The following is a 17,390-nucleotide window of genomic DNA, read 5'->3' as shown; positions in this document are numbered from 1 at the left end:
AATCGCGGTTCGCCCTGCCCCTCCCTCGTGGCCGCTGCGGTGGAGCTGTTTCCCGCCTTTTCCGAGGTTCGCAGGCAGAAGTTCTTGTTGGTTCTTTCTGCTGCCCTAGTAAGACAGCAGGTGGTGGTTCGCGTGGGCACTGAGCCCGCGATTTCCCGCTAATTTTTTTTAAAGGTAGGGTCAGGCGTGCCGAGTTCCTTTCCTGAGGAGGAAACCTAGAGGTGGGCGACATTTTGATACTGCCGCTCCCTCACGCAGGGCAGCCTCCAACGCCTCTGTAGTCGTCTAAGCACCTAAGCTAGTTCGTCCCGGCGAGGTGATGCAATTTAACAGTGCTGGTAGAGGTAACGGGCTTCTTTTCAGGCTGTCCTGGTGATGATGCTAGTTTGAGTTTCTCGATTATGTACGGCACCAGCACGGCCATTGGTGGTAGGGGAATGGTGGGGACTTAGGGGATGTTCCCCGCCCCCGCCCCGGTAGTAAGGGACGCTGTAGCAGACTTACATGGTAGCAGAAGTTTCGCCTATTCCCTTATATACCCATTTATTACAGAACAAGTAGGGTATTAATAAAACAGTGCGAAACACTTTCCCCTCCTTGAGCAGTAGATAATTACGCGACTGGAAGAGAGAAAATGGAAAAACAAAAGCCCTTTAAATTGTTTGTGCCACCAAGATTAAGTAGCAGTCAAGTGTCTGCAGTGAAACCTCAGACTTCGGGAGGAGATTCTAATTTCTTCAAGGTAAATTTGCATATGAATTTTGATTTGACTATTCTTTAGGTAAAGGAAGCAAAGTGAACTTTCCTACTGGTGATGTTTTATAATTTTTTTGTGTGTAAATATCGTCTCATTTAATATTGTTATTTAATCTCAGTTAATCTTGCTATTCTCAAGTATATTGAATAGCATTGCTTTGAATTAATAATGAGCATACTTAATATGTTTAGGCATCATTCATTTAAAGAAGTAATCAGTGGTGCTTTAGAATTCTGCATGCATAATAGGACCTGCTTATTTTAATCCTCCCTTCTTGCTTTCTTAAAATGATTTAAAGCAATTTATATATGATAGGATATAAATTAGAAGAATGTTAGAATCAAGGAAAATTAAGAAAATTTAGACAAATATATGGATATAGTGGTAAAAATTAGTGTGACTGAAGTTAAAATTTGATTCTGAGCTTCCTGGTTGACAGGATAAAAAAGGAAATTTGTACATGTAGATTCTTTTTGGAAAGGAGGAATTATATCAAGTTTCTCAGGCAAAATAGAGGTTTTTTTTGTTTGTTTAGTAATTAAATTTCTCAAGTGGAACTGTATGTTGGAGATGGGATGAAGCAATGAATATTTTAATTTTCTATGCTGTAGAAAAATTCTTATGTCTTTATAGCCAAGAATATAATGCTAAAATGTTATTCAGTGAAGAAAATTCTCAATTCTACCAGGGGAAAGATATTAATAAAATTGAAGAAAACTAATATTCCAGGCTACTAATTAAATTTACTTATATTATTCCTGAGTACTTATAAAACATGTGTAATGTAATTTTAGTTAGCTTTCTCTTATAAGTGAAAATTAAAAAATTTTGCTCTGTTTACATACCAAGGTCATTTGATAGTTTTGACACAATGTATACGTTAAAGAGGGGGCTTCCCTGGTGGCTTAGAGGGTAAAGCCTCTGCCTGTAATGTGGGAGACCTGGGTTGGATCCCTGGGTGGGGAAGATCCCCTGGAGAAGGAAATGGAAACCCACTCCAGTATTCTTGCCTGGAAAATCCCATGGACATTAACATTAAAGAATTTACAATTATAGTCACTTCTTTAAGGAGATGTATATGCAATTACATATTATTTACACTGCTAGTTATTAGAGTGATATGGGACAGTGTGTTTAAGAACTTCTTTGTGTTTCTAGGGTTTCAACAAATGTGTTGAAGATGATTTTGGTTTTCCATTTGCAATGACTAATGTCTCCAAAAATGGGGAAAACATTGATTCAGGTAGGAGATTAGAAAAGCAATGTATTACCTGTGTAGAAGCATTTTTAAAATATATTTTGCTAGATATCAAATATAAGTATTATATTGATTAACATTAGCCTTGACATTAAAGCTGGATATAATACTTAGTATAAAAAATAAGATGTTGGCATTTAATTCTAGTTGTCTTTTATCTTGCAGATCCTGCTTTACAAAAAGTTAACTTTTTGCCCATGCTTGAACAGGTCAGTTACGTATAGTGTATATGGATATAACCTGTTTAGGTATTGAATTGCTTACTTGAAAAAGAGAAAAAATTCTTTAGTTGTTGGATTACTAGTCTTCAGTATTTAATTGCTACTATTTGGAAACATCAGAAATATATTCTCACAGGAAAAATTTATTCATTTTTTTAGACTGATAATTCTGACAGTTGTCATTACCAGGAGGGACTAAAAGACTCTGATTTTGAGGTCAGAAAATTTCCTATTCATATTTAATTTCTTATAATTGGAGTATCATTTATTATTACTTGTGTTTATCTTTCTTTTGAGGCTTCCAAAGAGTTAATATTTATTGTTTTAAGTTACATATTTTAAACCTTTTATCCCCTTCTTTTAAATTTGCTGAACAGTAGGCCTCTGTATTTTCCTGGATTATAAAAGCATCTATTCTTAAGAGGTAATTTAACTTTAAATCATAAAAATCAAGAATAGAAAATAAGGGACGGTAAAGCTTCTGCCTGCAATGCGGGAGACCCGGGTTCGATTTCTGGGTTAGGAACATCCCTGGAGAAGGAAATGGCAATCCACTCCAGAACTCTTGCCTGGAAAATCCCATGGATGGAGGAGCCTGATAGGCTACAGTCCATGGGGTCGCAAAGAGTTGGACACGACTGAGCGACTTCACTTTCCACTATACAGAGTGAAGTAAGTCAGAAAAAGAAAGATAAATACTGTATACTAATGCATATATATGGAATCTAGAACGATGGTACTGATAAATTTATTTGCAGGGCAGTAATGGAGAAACAGACAGAGGATAGACTTACAAACATGCGAAGGTTGGAGGAAGGAGAGGGTGAGATGTATGGAGAGAGTAACATGGAAACTTATATTACCGTATGTAAAATAGATAGCCAGTAGGAATTTGCTATATGACTTAGGGAACTCAGACAGGGACTCTGTAACAACCTAGAGGGGTGGGATGGAGAGGGAGATGGGAGGGACGTTCCAGAGGGAGGGGACATAACCTATACCTATGGCGGATTATTTTGAATTGGTAGAAAATAACAATTCTATAAAGCAATTATCCTTCAATTAAAAAATAGGAAGTATCACAAAATAAGTAATGAAGTACCCTTCTCAAAAAAAAAGAAAAAGGAGAGATGGATACAATATGTGAGAAGGCTGAGACTTAAGCCAGTATTTTACAAAAAATTCTTGAATTAGCAGGTATGATTGTTAGGCTTACTATCTAAAGAATTTGTAGGATATACTCTACTTTTGATTTTAGTTATAAAAATAATTCTTATGGCACATAGATGTCTTTAAAACAGACATTTCATGGCCTGATAAAATGCTATAGGTTTGTTGCTGGGATTATGGTATTACAAATTTATAAATATGGAATTCCTAAATTTTGATAACAGAACTATCAAAGAATGATTAGAAAAAAAACAACTTCTGATATTTATCTTATAATATGTAAATTGTTGATGCAGGAAATCCAAACAAAATCTCAGGCTAAATGAAAAAACTTGTGTTCAGTATTATTTTTCATGTCATTGTATTGTATACTTCATATCCTTCGGTTAATTCTTAAACTGTGTAACCAAAATGTTGCAAGACCTTTGGTAAAATTTATAGATTTGTAGAGTGATTTATTTTAGCTTTTAACCAGCCAGATTCTCTAATTGACTTAAGGATTTCTAACTTCTGACTTAATGTACATTTTGAAGTAATTTGATTTTATTCAGCAATGAATAACTTCATCAAGTGATCAGTAACCTTAGTCACATGACCAAGTTATAAAGTGAAGTAGCTAGTATTGCCTTAGTAGTTAAAAAAAAGTTAACATAGCTTTCAGTATGATATTAGGGCAAAAACTGAGGAGAGATTTGGTCTCAAGTACTAAGATACTCATGGATGTTTTCAGTAAGCAGCTGTAGTTTGGTTATACTAAACTTTGAACAATTAACAGTCTTTGAAAACTTATTTTATAATAGAATTCAGAGCCAATGAGCAGACTATATTCAAAACTGTATAAGGAGGCTGAAAAGATCAAGAAGTGGAAAGTGAATGTAGAATCTGAACTGAAGCATAAAGAAAACAAGTTGCAAGAAAATAGAAAAATAATTGAAGCACAGCGGAAGGCCATTCAAGAACTACAGGTATAATGAGACTTGGAATTGAAAATATGGTATAGTAAATCTTATAATGCTGTTTAAACCAAAGTGTTATTTCATAGTTAACTTAGGTTTGTCTTGTTTCTATCATGTGGATTTTAAGAATGGTGCTTTTTTGAAGTTTCATTAATATTATTTGCATTTCAGTTTTAGGATGAACACACAGGAGAGGTTGCACAAAGCTTAATTAAATTTCTAGGGAAATTTATGTCTAGGGAAATGTCTAGGGAAACAGTAACTTATTTTAGATAAAGATTGAGTTAATGATTCTAATTATAGAGTTTTAATTTTTACTAGTTTATATTCCTGATGATGTTTTGTTTGATATAAATGTGTTTTTTTATATATTAGAAAATGGCATTTTCTAATATATATAAAAGCAGATAAAACTTTGAATTTGAAGCTGTTTAGCTTCAATATTGTGGCATGGTGAAAGAAAAATTTTGAGAAAATGTAACACTGGGTTAGGACAAAGATAAAGCACCTTCTCAAAATGTTTAGGGAAGATAATCTTACATAAAAATATTGGATACATTTTGGAGATGATTCAGGAAACCTAATTTTAGATTGATGAAAGTAAGACCCATATTCTTATATGTAATCCAGAAGTGTGACAAAAAGTTCTTTTTTATGTTCTAAAAAATAATTTTTATAGACCATCATAGCAAGTTAACAAAGAAATGCTGCTTAATGATTATAGTTGTTTATTTTGCTAACTAAAACGTGATGAACTGTTCTTCTGTCTTGTAAATTAGTTTGAAAATGAAAAAGTAAGTTTGAAATTAGAAGAAGGAATTCAAGAAAATAAAGATTTAGTAAAAGAGTAAGTAATAATTTAATGAATTTATTCTTTACAAATTTATTTTTATTTCAAGCTAATTATTAAAATAATTTCCAAAAATTTAGTGACCTCTTTCTATATTAATTGATATACAGAATTATGTCTGGATGCTGTGGAGAAAAGGAAAACATACATATTTTACATTCTTTCATTTGGCAAACTGGTCACTGACTAATAACTTCTCACATTAAAAAAAAATTTCTCACTTTTTAAAATGACAGAGGAAGCCATTATTTGGTGTTGAAAAGGGTGCCTGATGATCCTGTATTTATAACTGCCTATGTGTATTGTATACCTTTCTGTTTGATTATTGTTTTAGATGAAGCTCTTGCAGAATAGGGCTCAACTTGGTTCCAACCTGATTCTAACTGTCAAATTCCTGTTTTTGCCAGTGGTGCAATCATTCTTCCATTAACTTTGGCTTGAAACTTTAGTATCATCTTTGACTTTGCCTTTTCTTTGTTCTACGCAATAGATAAACTTTATTTTCTGCTTCTTTCACTTCAGATGGTATCATGCAGAATTTAATAGAAAAATGTAATTGTTTAATTTATCTGCCAAATAAATAAATGTTGAATGGTTAGAATATAATGTGAATCCACATACAGTGATAAATCTATTTCTATTTGCTTCAAGTTAAACATTATGCTAAATATGGTTCTAGGTGGAGAATTCAACACAATAATACAGACTAAAATCACTTTATTTTTTTTAGATCACCCTGTGCCAGTAATTCCAAATAATGTCAGTGATAAAATCCTCCTCCTTCCACACACACACACACACAAATCTCTCATTGTTTCAAGTTCTAAACAACTTCTGGCAGTTTATCCAGAGAACTCCCTGCTGTGCCGAAGTTCCTGCTCGGTGGGTTCAGCTTCATGCATTTTCAGTCCAGGGCCTATTTGGGAAGAACTCAGAGCAACTGACAAACAGCAGTTCAGGCCTGGAGCTGGAAGGATCGGTCGGAGGGAAGACGAGTTGAAAGTCCCACGGATTTTCTCTATGGAAGGTGATGTTAAGGATCAGATCGGATCAGTCACTCAGTGGTGTCCGACTCTTTGCGACCCCATGAATCGCAGCACGCCAGGCCTCCCTGTCCATCAACAACTCCCGGAGTTCACTCAGATGTTAAATATAAATAGATATAATTTTATGTCTTCCTTCCTAATCTGGATGACTTTTATTTTGCTTTATTGCCTAATTGCCTTACTGGAACCTTTTGTACAATGTTGAATAGAAGTGGCAAAAGCATTTTGTATTATTTTTTACTTTTCAGAACCGTTAAGTATGATGTTAATTGTAGATTTTTCACCAATGCCCTTTCTCAGGTTGAAGAAGTTTCTCTGTGTATTTGCTGCATGGTTTTGTCTGTTGTTTTTAAATGAGAAAGGGTATCGGATCTCGTCAAAAAGTTTTTCTGCTTCTATTGAGCTAATCATGTGGGCTTTGTTTTTATTCTGTTGACATTGTATATTATGTGAACCGACTTCCAGGTGTTACTTGTTCATATAGACATTCACAGCTATGTATTTTCCTGTAGGCATAGCCTTAGCTGCATAAGTTTTGGTTTTTGTATCTCTATTTTCATTCATCTCAAAATATTTTTAAATTTTTGTTTTTATTTCTCCTTTGGTCTATTGGTTATTTAGGACTGTGTTATTTAATTTTCACATATATGTGAGTTTCCCAACTTACTTTCTGTTACTGATTTCTAATTTAATTCCATTTTGGTCAGAGGCTATACTAGTTTAATGTAGTCATTTTAAGTTTATTAAGATCTCTCTTATGGGATAGCATACACTCTATCCTGGAGGATATTTCATATGCATTTGGGAAGAATGTACAGTTTGCTATTGTTGAGAGAAGTGTTCTGTAGATATAGCAGAACCTAGTTTTTAATCTTTAATGGAGATTTCCATATGCATACAAAAGTAGAAACAGCATATGATGAACTCTCATCTACTCACCATCCAGCTTCGACGATCTCATGGCCACTTGTAGGGGTTCGGACAGGCGATAACTCGGGGTTCCCAATCACCACCGCTACTTGGGCTCTGCTTATCAGTGGCCTCTCAGGTGAGAAGGTCGAGAGACGGACACACAGTCCTCTTTCATGTTGCCAAAACGTCCCCTGGTCCAGAATTGAGGGGCAAGCTCTGCGTGATCTATGTTGGCCCTCCAAAAATGTTAGAAGCAAAGGAGCAACAAAATTGAGCCTTGACAAAATTTTACAGTACGTGTAGTCAACAGTCAAATAACAGATTCCATGAGGATCTTGGAGGAAGGATTTTTAATGCAGAATTATAGGTTGTTCACATAACATTGTTTGCCAAGATGATTGCATATAAAATGTTATATTGGTCTAAGCATTAAATAAAACTTTGTGGTCAGATGTCAAAAAAAAAATAAAAAATAAAAATAAAAATAAATATGGTTCTAGAAGGCTTCTCACCTTGTCAGTAAAGTTGCTAATAAGTGAAAAATATTATTACAGCATATTGTTTTAGCTTAATTCAAAAACAACCTATGATTTTCCAGAAAAATATAGATGTTTACCTTAATTTTTTTTCTGGCTAAATATGGTTTGGATATTAGGGGGAAGGGAGAAAGAAGAGGAAGTTTCTAAAATTGTGTGCCTACTATATGTTTGGTACTTGTCACTTTTATATGGATATGTGATTGAGTTTCTATAGTATACATGTGTGCATGCTCAGTTGTGTCTGACTCTCTGTAATCTCATGGACTGTAACCCACCAGGCTCCCATCCTGTTATGGGATTTTCCAGGCAAGACTACTGGAGTGGGTTGCCCTCCTCTTCCAGGGCATCTTCCTGACCCAGGGATCAAACCTGAGTCTCCTGTGTCTTCTGCATTGGCAGGCAGATTCTTTACCACTGGAGGGCACCACCTGGGAAGGCCTTCTACAGTATAAGGCAGATCTGAAGTCTTCCGTAGCCCTAATACCAGTATTTGGTAACTTGTGAGCTTTCTTAAATCGCTGCTATCTCCATTAATAAACAGTTGACTTTTTTTGTGAATACTGTAACTGCTTAGTTTATATATATAGCGTACACTGTAGTGTGGAACAGTGTATTATGATATAGTATAATATAGAATTTATGGTGGGAGGGAGTGACTATATTTTGGTGTGGTATCTTTCTGTTTTAAGCACTTGATTCAGTTGAGTGTCAGTTTTGGTCTCAAATTGTCAATTGTCATTTGAGAGCACCTAACATTTAGTTAAGAGCTTTGTCAGAATGTAGATAAGAAACAAAGTAATACTTAGAATAATAGAGTGACTGGATTATTGGATAACAAATTTAATATTAATAGAAAGTCACTCAGATCAACCAATTATTCACTTGATCATGACTTTCTGAAAGGAATGTAGATTTTAGTGTATTCTTTTTTTATTTTTGTATTTTTTCTTGAGTTTGAAAGAGACTTTGGGTGTTTAAAAATCATATTCCTGGCCTGTAATAGAACTTTGAGATACTGTAACTTTACTGAATTTGTTTAAATTTTTCTAACAGTTTTTTGTCAGAGTCTGAGGGTTTTCTATATATAATAAAGTCATCTGCAAATAGTGACAGTTTTACTTTGTTCTTTGTGATTTGAGTGCTTTATTTCTTTTTCTTGTCTTTTGCTGTGGTGGTGAAAATGAGCATCCTGTCCTGTTTCTGATCTTAGAGGACAAACTTTCAGCTTTTCAGAGCTGGATATGATGTTAGCTGTGGGCTTGTTATATATGGCTTTTATTATGTTGATATAGGTTCTCTGTATACCCACTCTGTTAAGAATTTTTATCATAAATGAGTTTTGAATTTTCTCAAATGCTTTCTCTGCATCTGTGAGATGATCAGAGGTTTTATTCACATAATTAAATTTAGGAAATTACTCATTTTATGTTTTGATAGCTGGAATATTTCTGGAATAATTAGTAAATGAAGATCCCAATCCTGTCTTCTCATTTTATTTCTTAGGTGAATCTGGAACTGTTTACTAAGAGATTATTGAAAGCTACTTGGGTAGAAACTTGTTAAGGAGGCTTTTACTTTCAAAGAAGGCAGTTATTAAATCATCTTTGCTAATAGTACAGTCAACTCATTTTCCTTCATATAGTCACTTATGAGTGATTCATAATATATATAAAGTATTATAATGTCTTAAGAATTTCTTTAAAATTATAATGTTCAATAACTTTTAGATATGATTTTGCTTTGAGATCAGATTACATTTATGCAAATTCTTTCCTTTGTTCCAGGAATAATGCTACAAGGCATTTATGTAATCTACTCAAAGAAACTTGTGCCAGATCTGCAGAAAAGACAAAGAAATGTAAATATCTTTTCTTATTTTATATGATTTTATCAATTTGTTGTTATTACTTTAATGATGGGAGGTGGAGAGGGGAACAGATTATCTTTTAATTTTTTGAAACCAGTTTTTATTTGAACATGTTATATGTGTCTTATACCATTTCTTTATATAATAACTAGAATTAATGTCTCATAACCATTTCTTTATATAATAACAAGATTCTTAATTCTTTGAGCTTCATAAAGCACAAAGGTTTTTGAAAGATAATGTTATATATTTCAAAAGGTGTATATTGATACTTGACATTTATGGTTAATTCTCATTTTAGTTAAAGTGTGATCTTGAGACTAACCTCTTCTGTCTAGAACAACCAGAAAGTTGAATCAAAAATTATATATAGTCATATTCATAATAGAAAATACTGATGGAGGGCTATGCTGAAAGCATAGTACTTAAGAATAGCGATGTAGTATTTATAAATAGAATTCTCAAATTTCTTCTAAAGAAACATTATTTTAGAGGTTCTAGCAGGGGAGCGCAGCTACTCGTATACCCTTGACCGAAGACCGGTCCTCCTCTATCGGGGATGGTCATCCGTTCTACCGAGCATGCAGGTTCGGGAGGGATGCATATGGAGCGGTGAGGGAGGAAGGGGACACCTGCCTAGCCAGCCAGATCAGCCAAATCAACCCTGGCGATCAGTGGGGTGACAGATGTCGCAACCATATCGCCCTCACATCCTAAAGAAACATTATTTTAAAACATTCGATTAAGGTTATGGTATATATGTGAAAGTGCATGTATTTATTTTGTGTGTATTTTGATGTTAATTGTAAAGTAGGAATTTTTTTGTTTTGATGAAAAACATTGTCTGATTTTTAAAAATAATAGTGTTTGTCTTTGTCATTAATCTGACACCAGCTCTACTTTGTTATTTGTTTGTTTCTGCCAAGAATCTATTGGGAAATACTGTGTACCTGCTTTTCCAGGATAGCTTCTATTTTTCAAATTTTAATTGATATCACACAGCTTATTGCTTAAGAGCTTGGACTGAAGAGTTAGATATCCCTGTGTTCAAATTCAAACTTTCAGTTTTTATCTGCCTGATCTTGAATAATTTATGTAACCTCTCTGCCCTTCTGTTTATTAAAGTACCTCTTAGTGTTGTTTAGAGAATTAAATTCGGTAATAAATATAAAATGCTTAGAACAGTGCAAAGTACTCAATATATATTAGCCGTTAATGTTATTTCCAGTATTGCTAGTTTTTTATCCTTGATCCCTGCCTATAGTACTTAGCTTTTGTAACTATATATACTTTCTAGAATGTACTGCTCCTCTATCAGCAGTTCCACTATACCCTGTTTATTCAACTTTCAAGATTAACTTTTCTGCCTAGATATAAAAAGTGGTGAAAAGTATATGGATGTGGGTAGAGAGATTCTATATTGATTGCCTTGTAGGAAGTAACCTGGGCTAGAGAGACAAGGCTGTTAGTTCTTTCTTCTGTTTAGTTTTAAGCTAAGTCAGAGATCAGTTGGTGGGAGAGGTTATAACTTTTTAAACATTTTTTAGGTGCTTTCTTATATGAACTAAAGAGTGTATCTTTTTTTCCCCAATATTTCAGTTTATCTGATTATTTATGGCCATGCTGTATGGCTTGTGGGATCTTAGTTCCCCAAATAAGGATTGAACCTGTGCCCTTGGCAGTGAAAGTATAGAGTTCTAACCACTGGACTGCTGGGGAAGTCCCTGGTCCTCTTTCAAGGCTTTTTTGATATTGAGCTACATGAGCTGTTTCTGTGTTTTGGAGATTAATCCTTTGTTGGTTGCTTGTTTGCAGATATTTTCTTCCATTCTGAGGGTTATCTTTTTGTTTCGTTTATGGTTTTCTTTGCTGTGCAAAACCTTTTAAGTATAATTAGGTCCCAGTTATTTTCATTACTCTAGGAGGTGGGTCGAAAAAGATCTTGCTGCAAGTTATGTCATAGAGTGTCCTGCCTATGTTTTCTTTTGAGAGTTTTATAGTATATGGCATTATATTTAGTTCTTTTATTCGTTTTGAGTTTTTTTTGTGTATTACAGTTTTCTAATTTCATTTGTGTACATTTGTAGCTGTCTAGTTTTCCCAGTGCCACTTATTGAAGAGATTGTTTTTTCTCCATTGTACATTCTTGCCCTAAACAAGTCTTAATACTTGCCTTATATTTAGTGTGAACTCCATATGTATTCTTACTTTAAGCCTTTATTTTTCTGTTGTGATTTTCTGTTTTTTATTCATTCAACATTTAAAAAAGTACCTACTATGCACCATGAAATGTTCTAGATGCTGAGGGAAAACAATAGTAAAGATACAAATTTTCTGCTGTTATGGAGTATGTACTCTAGTAAGGGGACACATACCATAAATGAGTAAATATAATGTATGTTAGGTGCTGATAACTGTTTAAAAAGAGAATATTTGGGGATAGAGTATTTGGGGAAGTTTTTTTCTGATTAAGTGCTATTTGATTAGAGACCTGAATAATTGAGGGGTTGTACCATGAAGCTGTTTTGGGAATGAGTTATTTCAGGCAGAAGAAATAGTAAATGCAAAATCCCTTAGTCGAGAGCCTGTTTAATCTTTTCAAGTCATAACAATGAGGTCACTGTGCTGTTACTTCCTGTATTTCTTACCTTTTTTTGGTTTATATTTTAGCAGATAGGCAATTCAGGTTCAGATCATAAGTTCTATCTTACCTTTTGTGTGTTGGGATTCCATTACCAGTTCAGTTTTCAAAGCTTTTGCTATGTTACTTTGGGTCTGTTTCATATATGCTCCACTCAAGATTAGATTAGTTCTGGGACTTGGATAGTGATTTCAGAGCCTCTGCTGTATTTGCCTTGGGTCTATCTTGGGTATGCACATCCTCCCTTTTCCCTATGGGACTTGTACCTAGTCATATAAATAATTAACAGTCCTCTTCTCCAGCTCTCTCTAGCATTACCCTCCTCACCCTCAGCCTTAAAGAGGTCCTGTCCTTTTGTCCCTTGGCCAGAATCATGGAGTTTCTCCTGGGGTTTGTATGTCCTTTCTGCCGTGGCTGCTGTAGCTCCACTTCCGGGGCCACCCTTGAGACAGGGCTGGAAGAGAGAAAAAAAAAAATAGAATTTCCTTTTGCTGCTCATGCTTCTTGTTAGATTTCTGCTGGGCCCTTACATTTTTAGTAATTCTAGAAGAGAAGGTAGGAAAAAACTAAACAAACAGGGAACTTGCCTTCACATGAGTCACTTCTTTAGCTTTTTACTTTTCTTCCCAATCTACCTGCTTTTGCTTAGTTTTCAGATTCTTTAAGTAGTTGCTTTATAGATTTCATTCTGAGTTTTTGTTGTAATCAATGGTAGAGAAAGGCTATAGTGGGCTTATTCCATCCTGACTGATACTGGAAATTGGTTTAGATTTTCTGAGTTATAATTCTCAACTATTCTTGGTCTCATGATTCATTATTATCTTTTTAGGTCATTGTTTCTTTTAATAACTCAAAAAATTCCTCCAGCTTTTTAAATGTCTTTGGGAGGAAGGTTGGTCTGAATTACTTTGTTGTTACCAGAAAACAGAGTCATTTAATGACAACTCTTATTTTCATGTTGAAATCTGTGTGTGTTTTGTTGTTGGTTTTTGGCTACGTCATGTAGCTTGTGGGATCTTAGTTCTCCACCAGGGATTGAACCCAGGCCCCTTGCAGTGATAGTGTGGAGTCCTAACCACTGGACTGCCAGGGTTAGTTGAAATTAAGAACTTTAAACAGGGAGTTGAAATTTCTTATACTGAAATCTCTGTAGCTTCTCTATTCTTAATGTAATTCTTCTCCTTAAGGCATATAGAAAAAGTCTAAAGCGCATTTTTATCTCTTTAGATTTTTAAAGATAGTTACTTGTCCTTTTTGAATCTTATCTTCTGTAACCTACATTTTCAAGATTCTTTGTGCTTTTGTAATTTTGGTTTGTCTGTTTGAATATTTAGGAGTACAGACCTGTATGAGGTAATCTAATTTGTAATTTGACCTGTGTAAAGGCCTATTTCTTGTCTAATTGTAGGTGTCATTAATGAACTTTAAAGTCAGCTTATTTGCTAATTACATTGTATTAAAGGCTTAGTGATTTCATTATTAATTAAAATCTTTAACTTTTTTTTTACTTCATTATTTACACATGCATTTAGACTTCTGGATCCAAATAGCATTCTTTGCATTTATCCCTACTATAATTTCATTAGGCATATCTCTATTTTAATCATGTACCACCACTTATTATTTTGGGATCCTGGCAAATAACATAATTTTTCTGTGTCACACTTTTGTTATCTATGAAATGGGGATAACCACAGTTCTATTTACCTATACTTAGATTTCATATATAATATATGTATTTATGTGTATATTTTTCCCTTTGCCCAGGACTCAGGCATTTTTTTGGTCCTTATGTCAGGTCAGTTTCTCTCTCTCCCTCAGTTCTTGTCTCATCAGTAACAAAAATTTGGAATGACAGACTAAAGGTTTCAAACAACAGACAAGTTGCAACTCAATTACAACTCAAGCAGACATATCTTTTAGCTCAGTTAGTAAAGAATCCACCTGCAATGCAGGAGACCCCAGTTCGATTCCTGGGTTGGGAAGATCTACTGAAGAAGGGATAGGCCGCCCACTCTAGTATTGTTGGGCATGCTTTGTGGCTCTGCTGGTAAAGAATCTGCCTGAAATATGGGAGACCTGGGTTTGATCCCTGGGTTGGAAAGATTTACTGGAGAAGGGAAAGGCTACCCACTCCAGTATTCTGGCCTGGAGAATTCCCTGAACTGTATAGTCCATGGGGTCGCAAAGAGTTGAACACGACTGAGCAACTTTCTCTTTGTTTCACTTTCTCAAGATGTGGGAGCAGGCTGACCCCAAAGGAGTCATTGTCCTCCCAACCCCTTTAGGCTTCCCTCTTTTTATACTTCTCCTCTCCTCCTTTTTGTTGTGCCCTGTGCAAAATAGGGGTTTTACCCACCGTCAATCAAGAAAAGGAATGCAAATAGGCATAAACTCAAGGTTGATTGACAGTTGCAATTTATATAACAGGCTCTGTTGTGTATGTCTTCCTATAATTCAGTCTGTTATAATCAGATGTATATATGTATAGAATATTTATGAACCCTAAATGAGCTCCTAGCTGCCTAAGGTTACTTGAAGAAGCCCCTGTGGGTAGTTTGTATCCACTCTGTGCCTAGGACACAAGTACAGGAGTGGAGTAAGTCTCTGTGGTTATTTTGTAGCATATCTGTGAGCTCTCCTAAGTGTGTCTGGGATGGGTTTAGAGATCAGCTTGGATTCCTTTCCTCATTGCTCATGCCTATCTTCCTACCTAACACTTAAAAGTTACAGTTTTGTCAGGACAGTCATTTGAATCTATGTGTAATAGTCTTTCTTTAGACCAGAAAAGTTTTATGATATCTTTGGCCACTTATTCTGATTTCTGTTTGGGCATACTTGTTATTTATTTGTTGGCCCTTGTTTTTCATTTCTATAATTGTTTTAATATTTGTTTTCTCACCTCTTTCATGTTCTCTTTTCTTTGTTTGATAGTATTTTTTCATGGCCTTGTGTAGATTTTCTAACCATATACATCATTGAAATAAGCAAGAACTATCTAGACTAAATGAATAAACAAGATGTTAAACTGGCTTTGGACATAGTATAGTGGTTGAATCCTCTTTTGATATTTATAGTTGTATGGCCAGTCACTGAACAGTTTCTAATGTTTTCACCTTGCATGGGTCTACTTTTGGTAGGGAATCTCCTTTCTGTCCCTTCTGCCTCTTTTTCTGATACTCTGATAACTTTTGTGGAATATATGATTCTTAGTGAGTTTAGTCAACAAACTCAGGCATGCACAAAATTTTTATATCTTAAAATGTTAAAAATCTTAAAGCCTTTATTCTGCTCACATGGAAGAAATTTATCTTAGTAAATTTGAATTTTTCTTCATTACCTGGGGTTGTATATAAATTTGGGGGTGCCCATATAGTGCCATGTGGTAGAGAGGGACATTGACTTCTCAGTCATCTGTCCTTTGAGACTTTGATCATTTGGCTCCTCATTGACATTTGAGTCTATCATAGCTGCCATTCTTGTTTTGCAGCTTGTTACTTAGAATCTGGAACTAATACTGTCCCTTCAGTTTATCATGGTTTTTGTGATTCTTGGCCCAAACGGGTGGAATTATGAAGGGATAGTCACATTGTCTTTTACTGCCTTGTGCCTTAATTCTCTGTAGTACCACATATCAACACTCAGTTTGAGTATAGTTAGTAGCTCAGGTTAAAAAAAAAAACAAAAAAAAACCCCTAAAAATATTGTAGAAGATTTACAGGAGATTTCTCTTTGGGACTACACTTATTCTTAGCTTATTCTTGTCTTGACATTTATTTTCCTTTCTGTCTCTTCAAAAAATAGAGCATAAACAAGAGTGAGATTTATGTTTCATTTGAAATTCACCTCATGGACACAGATGTACAGAACAGTCTTTTGGACTCTGTGGGAGAGGGAGGGCGGATGCTTTGGGAGAATGGCATTGAAACATGTATAATATCATATAAGAAATGAATCACCAGTCCAGGTTCCATGCAGGATACAGGATGCTTGGGCCTGGTGTACTGGGATGACCCAGAGGGATGGTATGGGGAGGGAGGTGGGAAGGGGGTTCAGGATTGGGAACACGTGTACACCCGTGGCGGATTCATGTTGATGTATGGCAAAACCAATACAATATTGTAAAGTTTAAAAAAAAAAAAAAAGAAATGCTATCCAGTGGGTGGTGGTCCAATGGAAAGGACCTGCCTGAGTCCTGCATATGGTTTCTCACTCTAATGAAAAGTGTCTTTTATCCTTGGGACACTCACTTAGCTTTTTCTCTGTTAAGTAGAGGACCTCAAAGTTTTCTTCTAAGAAAAAAAAAATAAAAGTCACCTCATGAATCTTAAAAATACAAAGGAAAAATACTTCACACGTAGTTGTTAAATCCCAAATTATTGTAAATGCTAAAACTATAAATATAAAATTTGAATAAATTAATGAGTAATAATAATTCTATAAAAGGAAATTAGAGATAACTGAACAGCTCCAACTTTTGAGGTAGTTGTCATGAGGTATGACCATGCCTTATGTAAATTATTTTTAATACTACTTTAAATGACTCAAAAGATGTACCAATATCCTTTACTAACACAGATTTTTAAATATTTTAATGCTTACCTGAGACATTTGAGTGTTACCTTGTTGGAATCATAGTTGTTTTAAATTTAATTTTGAAATATTTTATATTTATAACAGATGAATATGAACGAGAAGAAACTAGGCAAGTTTATATGGACCTAAATAGTAACATAGAGGTAAGTGGTAGTGAAAATCTGAATATTTTAAACAGAGGCATTTCTAAGCAAATTAGAGTAATAGCTACAAAAATATGAACAATTGTTCTTGCTAAAGGGATTATTATTTACCTTTTGATATATGATTATATCTAGTAAAATTCTCAAGATTCCATACTATGAGTATTAATGTTTTGTTTTTTAGTGGTTTTTTTAATTTACATGTTAGTGACACCATTTAACTTAATTTATTAGATATTAACTCTGTGTCAGAGACTAGCACATTTTGACATATAACCATTAATTTGAAAAACATAGCAAGTATTATTAATCTGTGTCTGGTGCCTGTTTACTTTTTTAAAAAATCCCATCCCCTATCATTCTTCAGTTTGCTTCTCTGCTGTAATTCTTTCTTTTTTGTTTCTCAGACTTGCTAAACTCTTTCTGATCTTGCT

The 17,390-nt window shown here is 34.6% G+C and overlaps 1 protein-coding gene across 2 annotated transcripts in view; it reads left to right on the top strand.

Annotated features, from left to right (window-relative positions):
- The first annotated feature begins 634 nt into the window (after positions 1-634).
- SYCP1 (synaptonemal complex protein 1) overlaps positions 635-17,390 on the top strand; it is a 143,622-nt gene continuing 126,866 nt past the window's right edge. For both annotated transcript variants that reach the window (XM_005911073.2, XM_005911072.2), the window contains exons 1-8: positions 635-742; positions 1,916-2,000; positions 2,181-2,224; positions 2,396-2,452; positions 4,207-4,371; positions 5,142-5,209; positions 9,494-9,567; positions 16,898-16,956. In XM_005911073.2, coding sequence (XP_005911135.2) covers positions 635-742; positions 1,916-2,000; positions 2,181-2,224; positions 2,396-2,452; positions 4,207-4,371; positions 5,142-5,209; positions 9,494-9,567; positions 16,898-16,956 — 660 coding nt within the window. The remainder of the gene's footprint in view (positions 743-1,915; positions 2,001-2,180; positions 2,225-2,395; positions 2,453-4,206; positions 4,372-5,141; positions 5,210-9,493; positions 9,568-16,897; positions 16,957-17,390) is intronic.

The sequence above is a fragment of the Bos mutus genome, chromosome 3 (genome assembly GCF_027580195.1).
Source record: "Bos mutus isolate GX-2022 chromosome 3, NWIPB_WYAK_1.1, whole genome shotgun sequence".
Taxonomy (NCBI): domain Eukaryota; kingdom Metazoa; phylum Chordata; class Mammalia; order Artiodactyla; family Bovidae; genus Bos; species Bos mutus.
The sequence above is the reverse complement of the archived record's forward strand: the minus strand, read 5'-3'. Positions and strand labels throughout refer to the sequence as shown.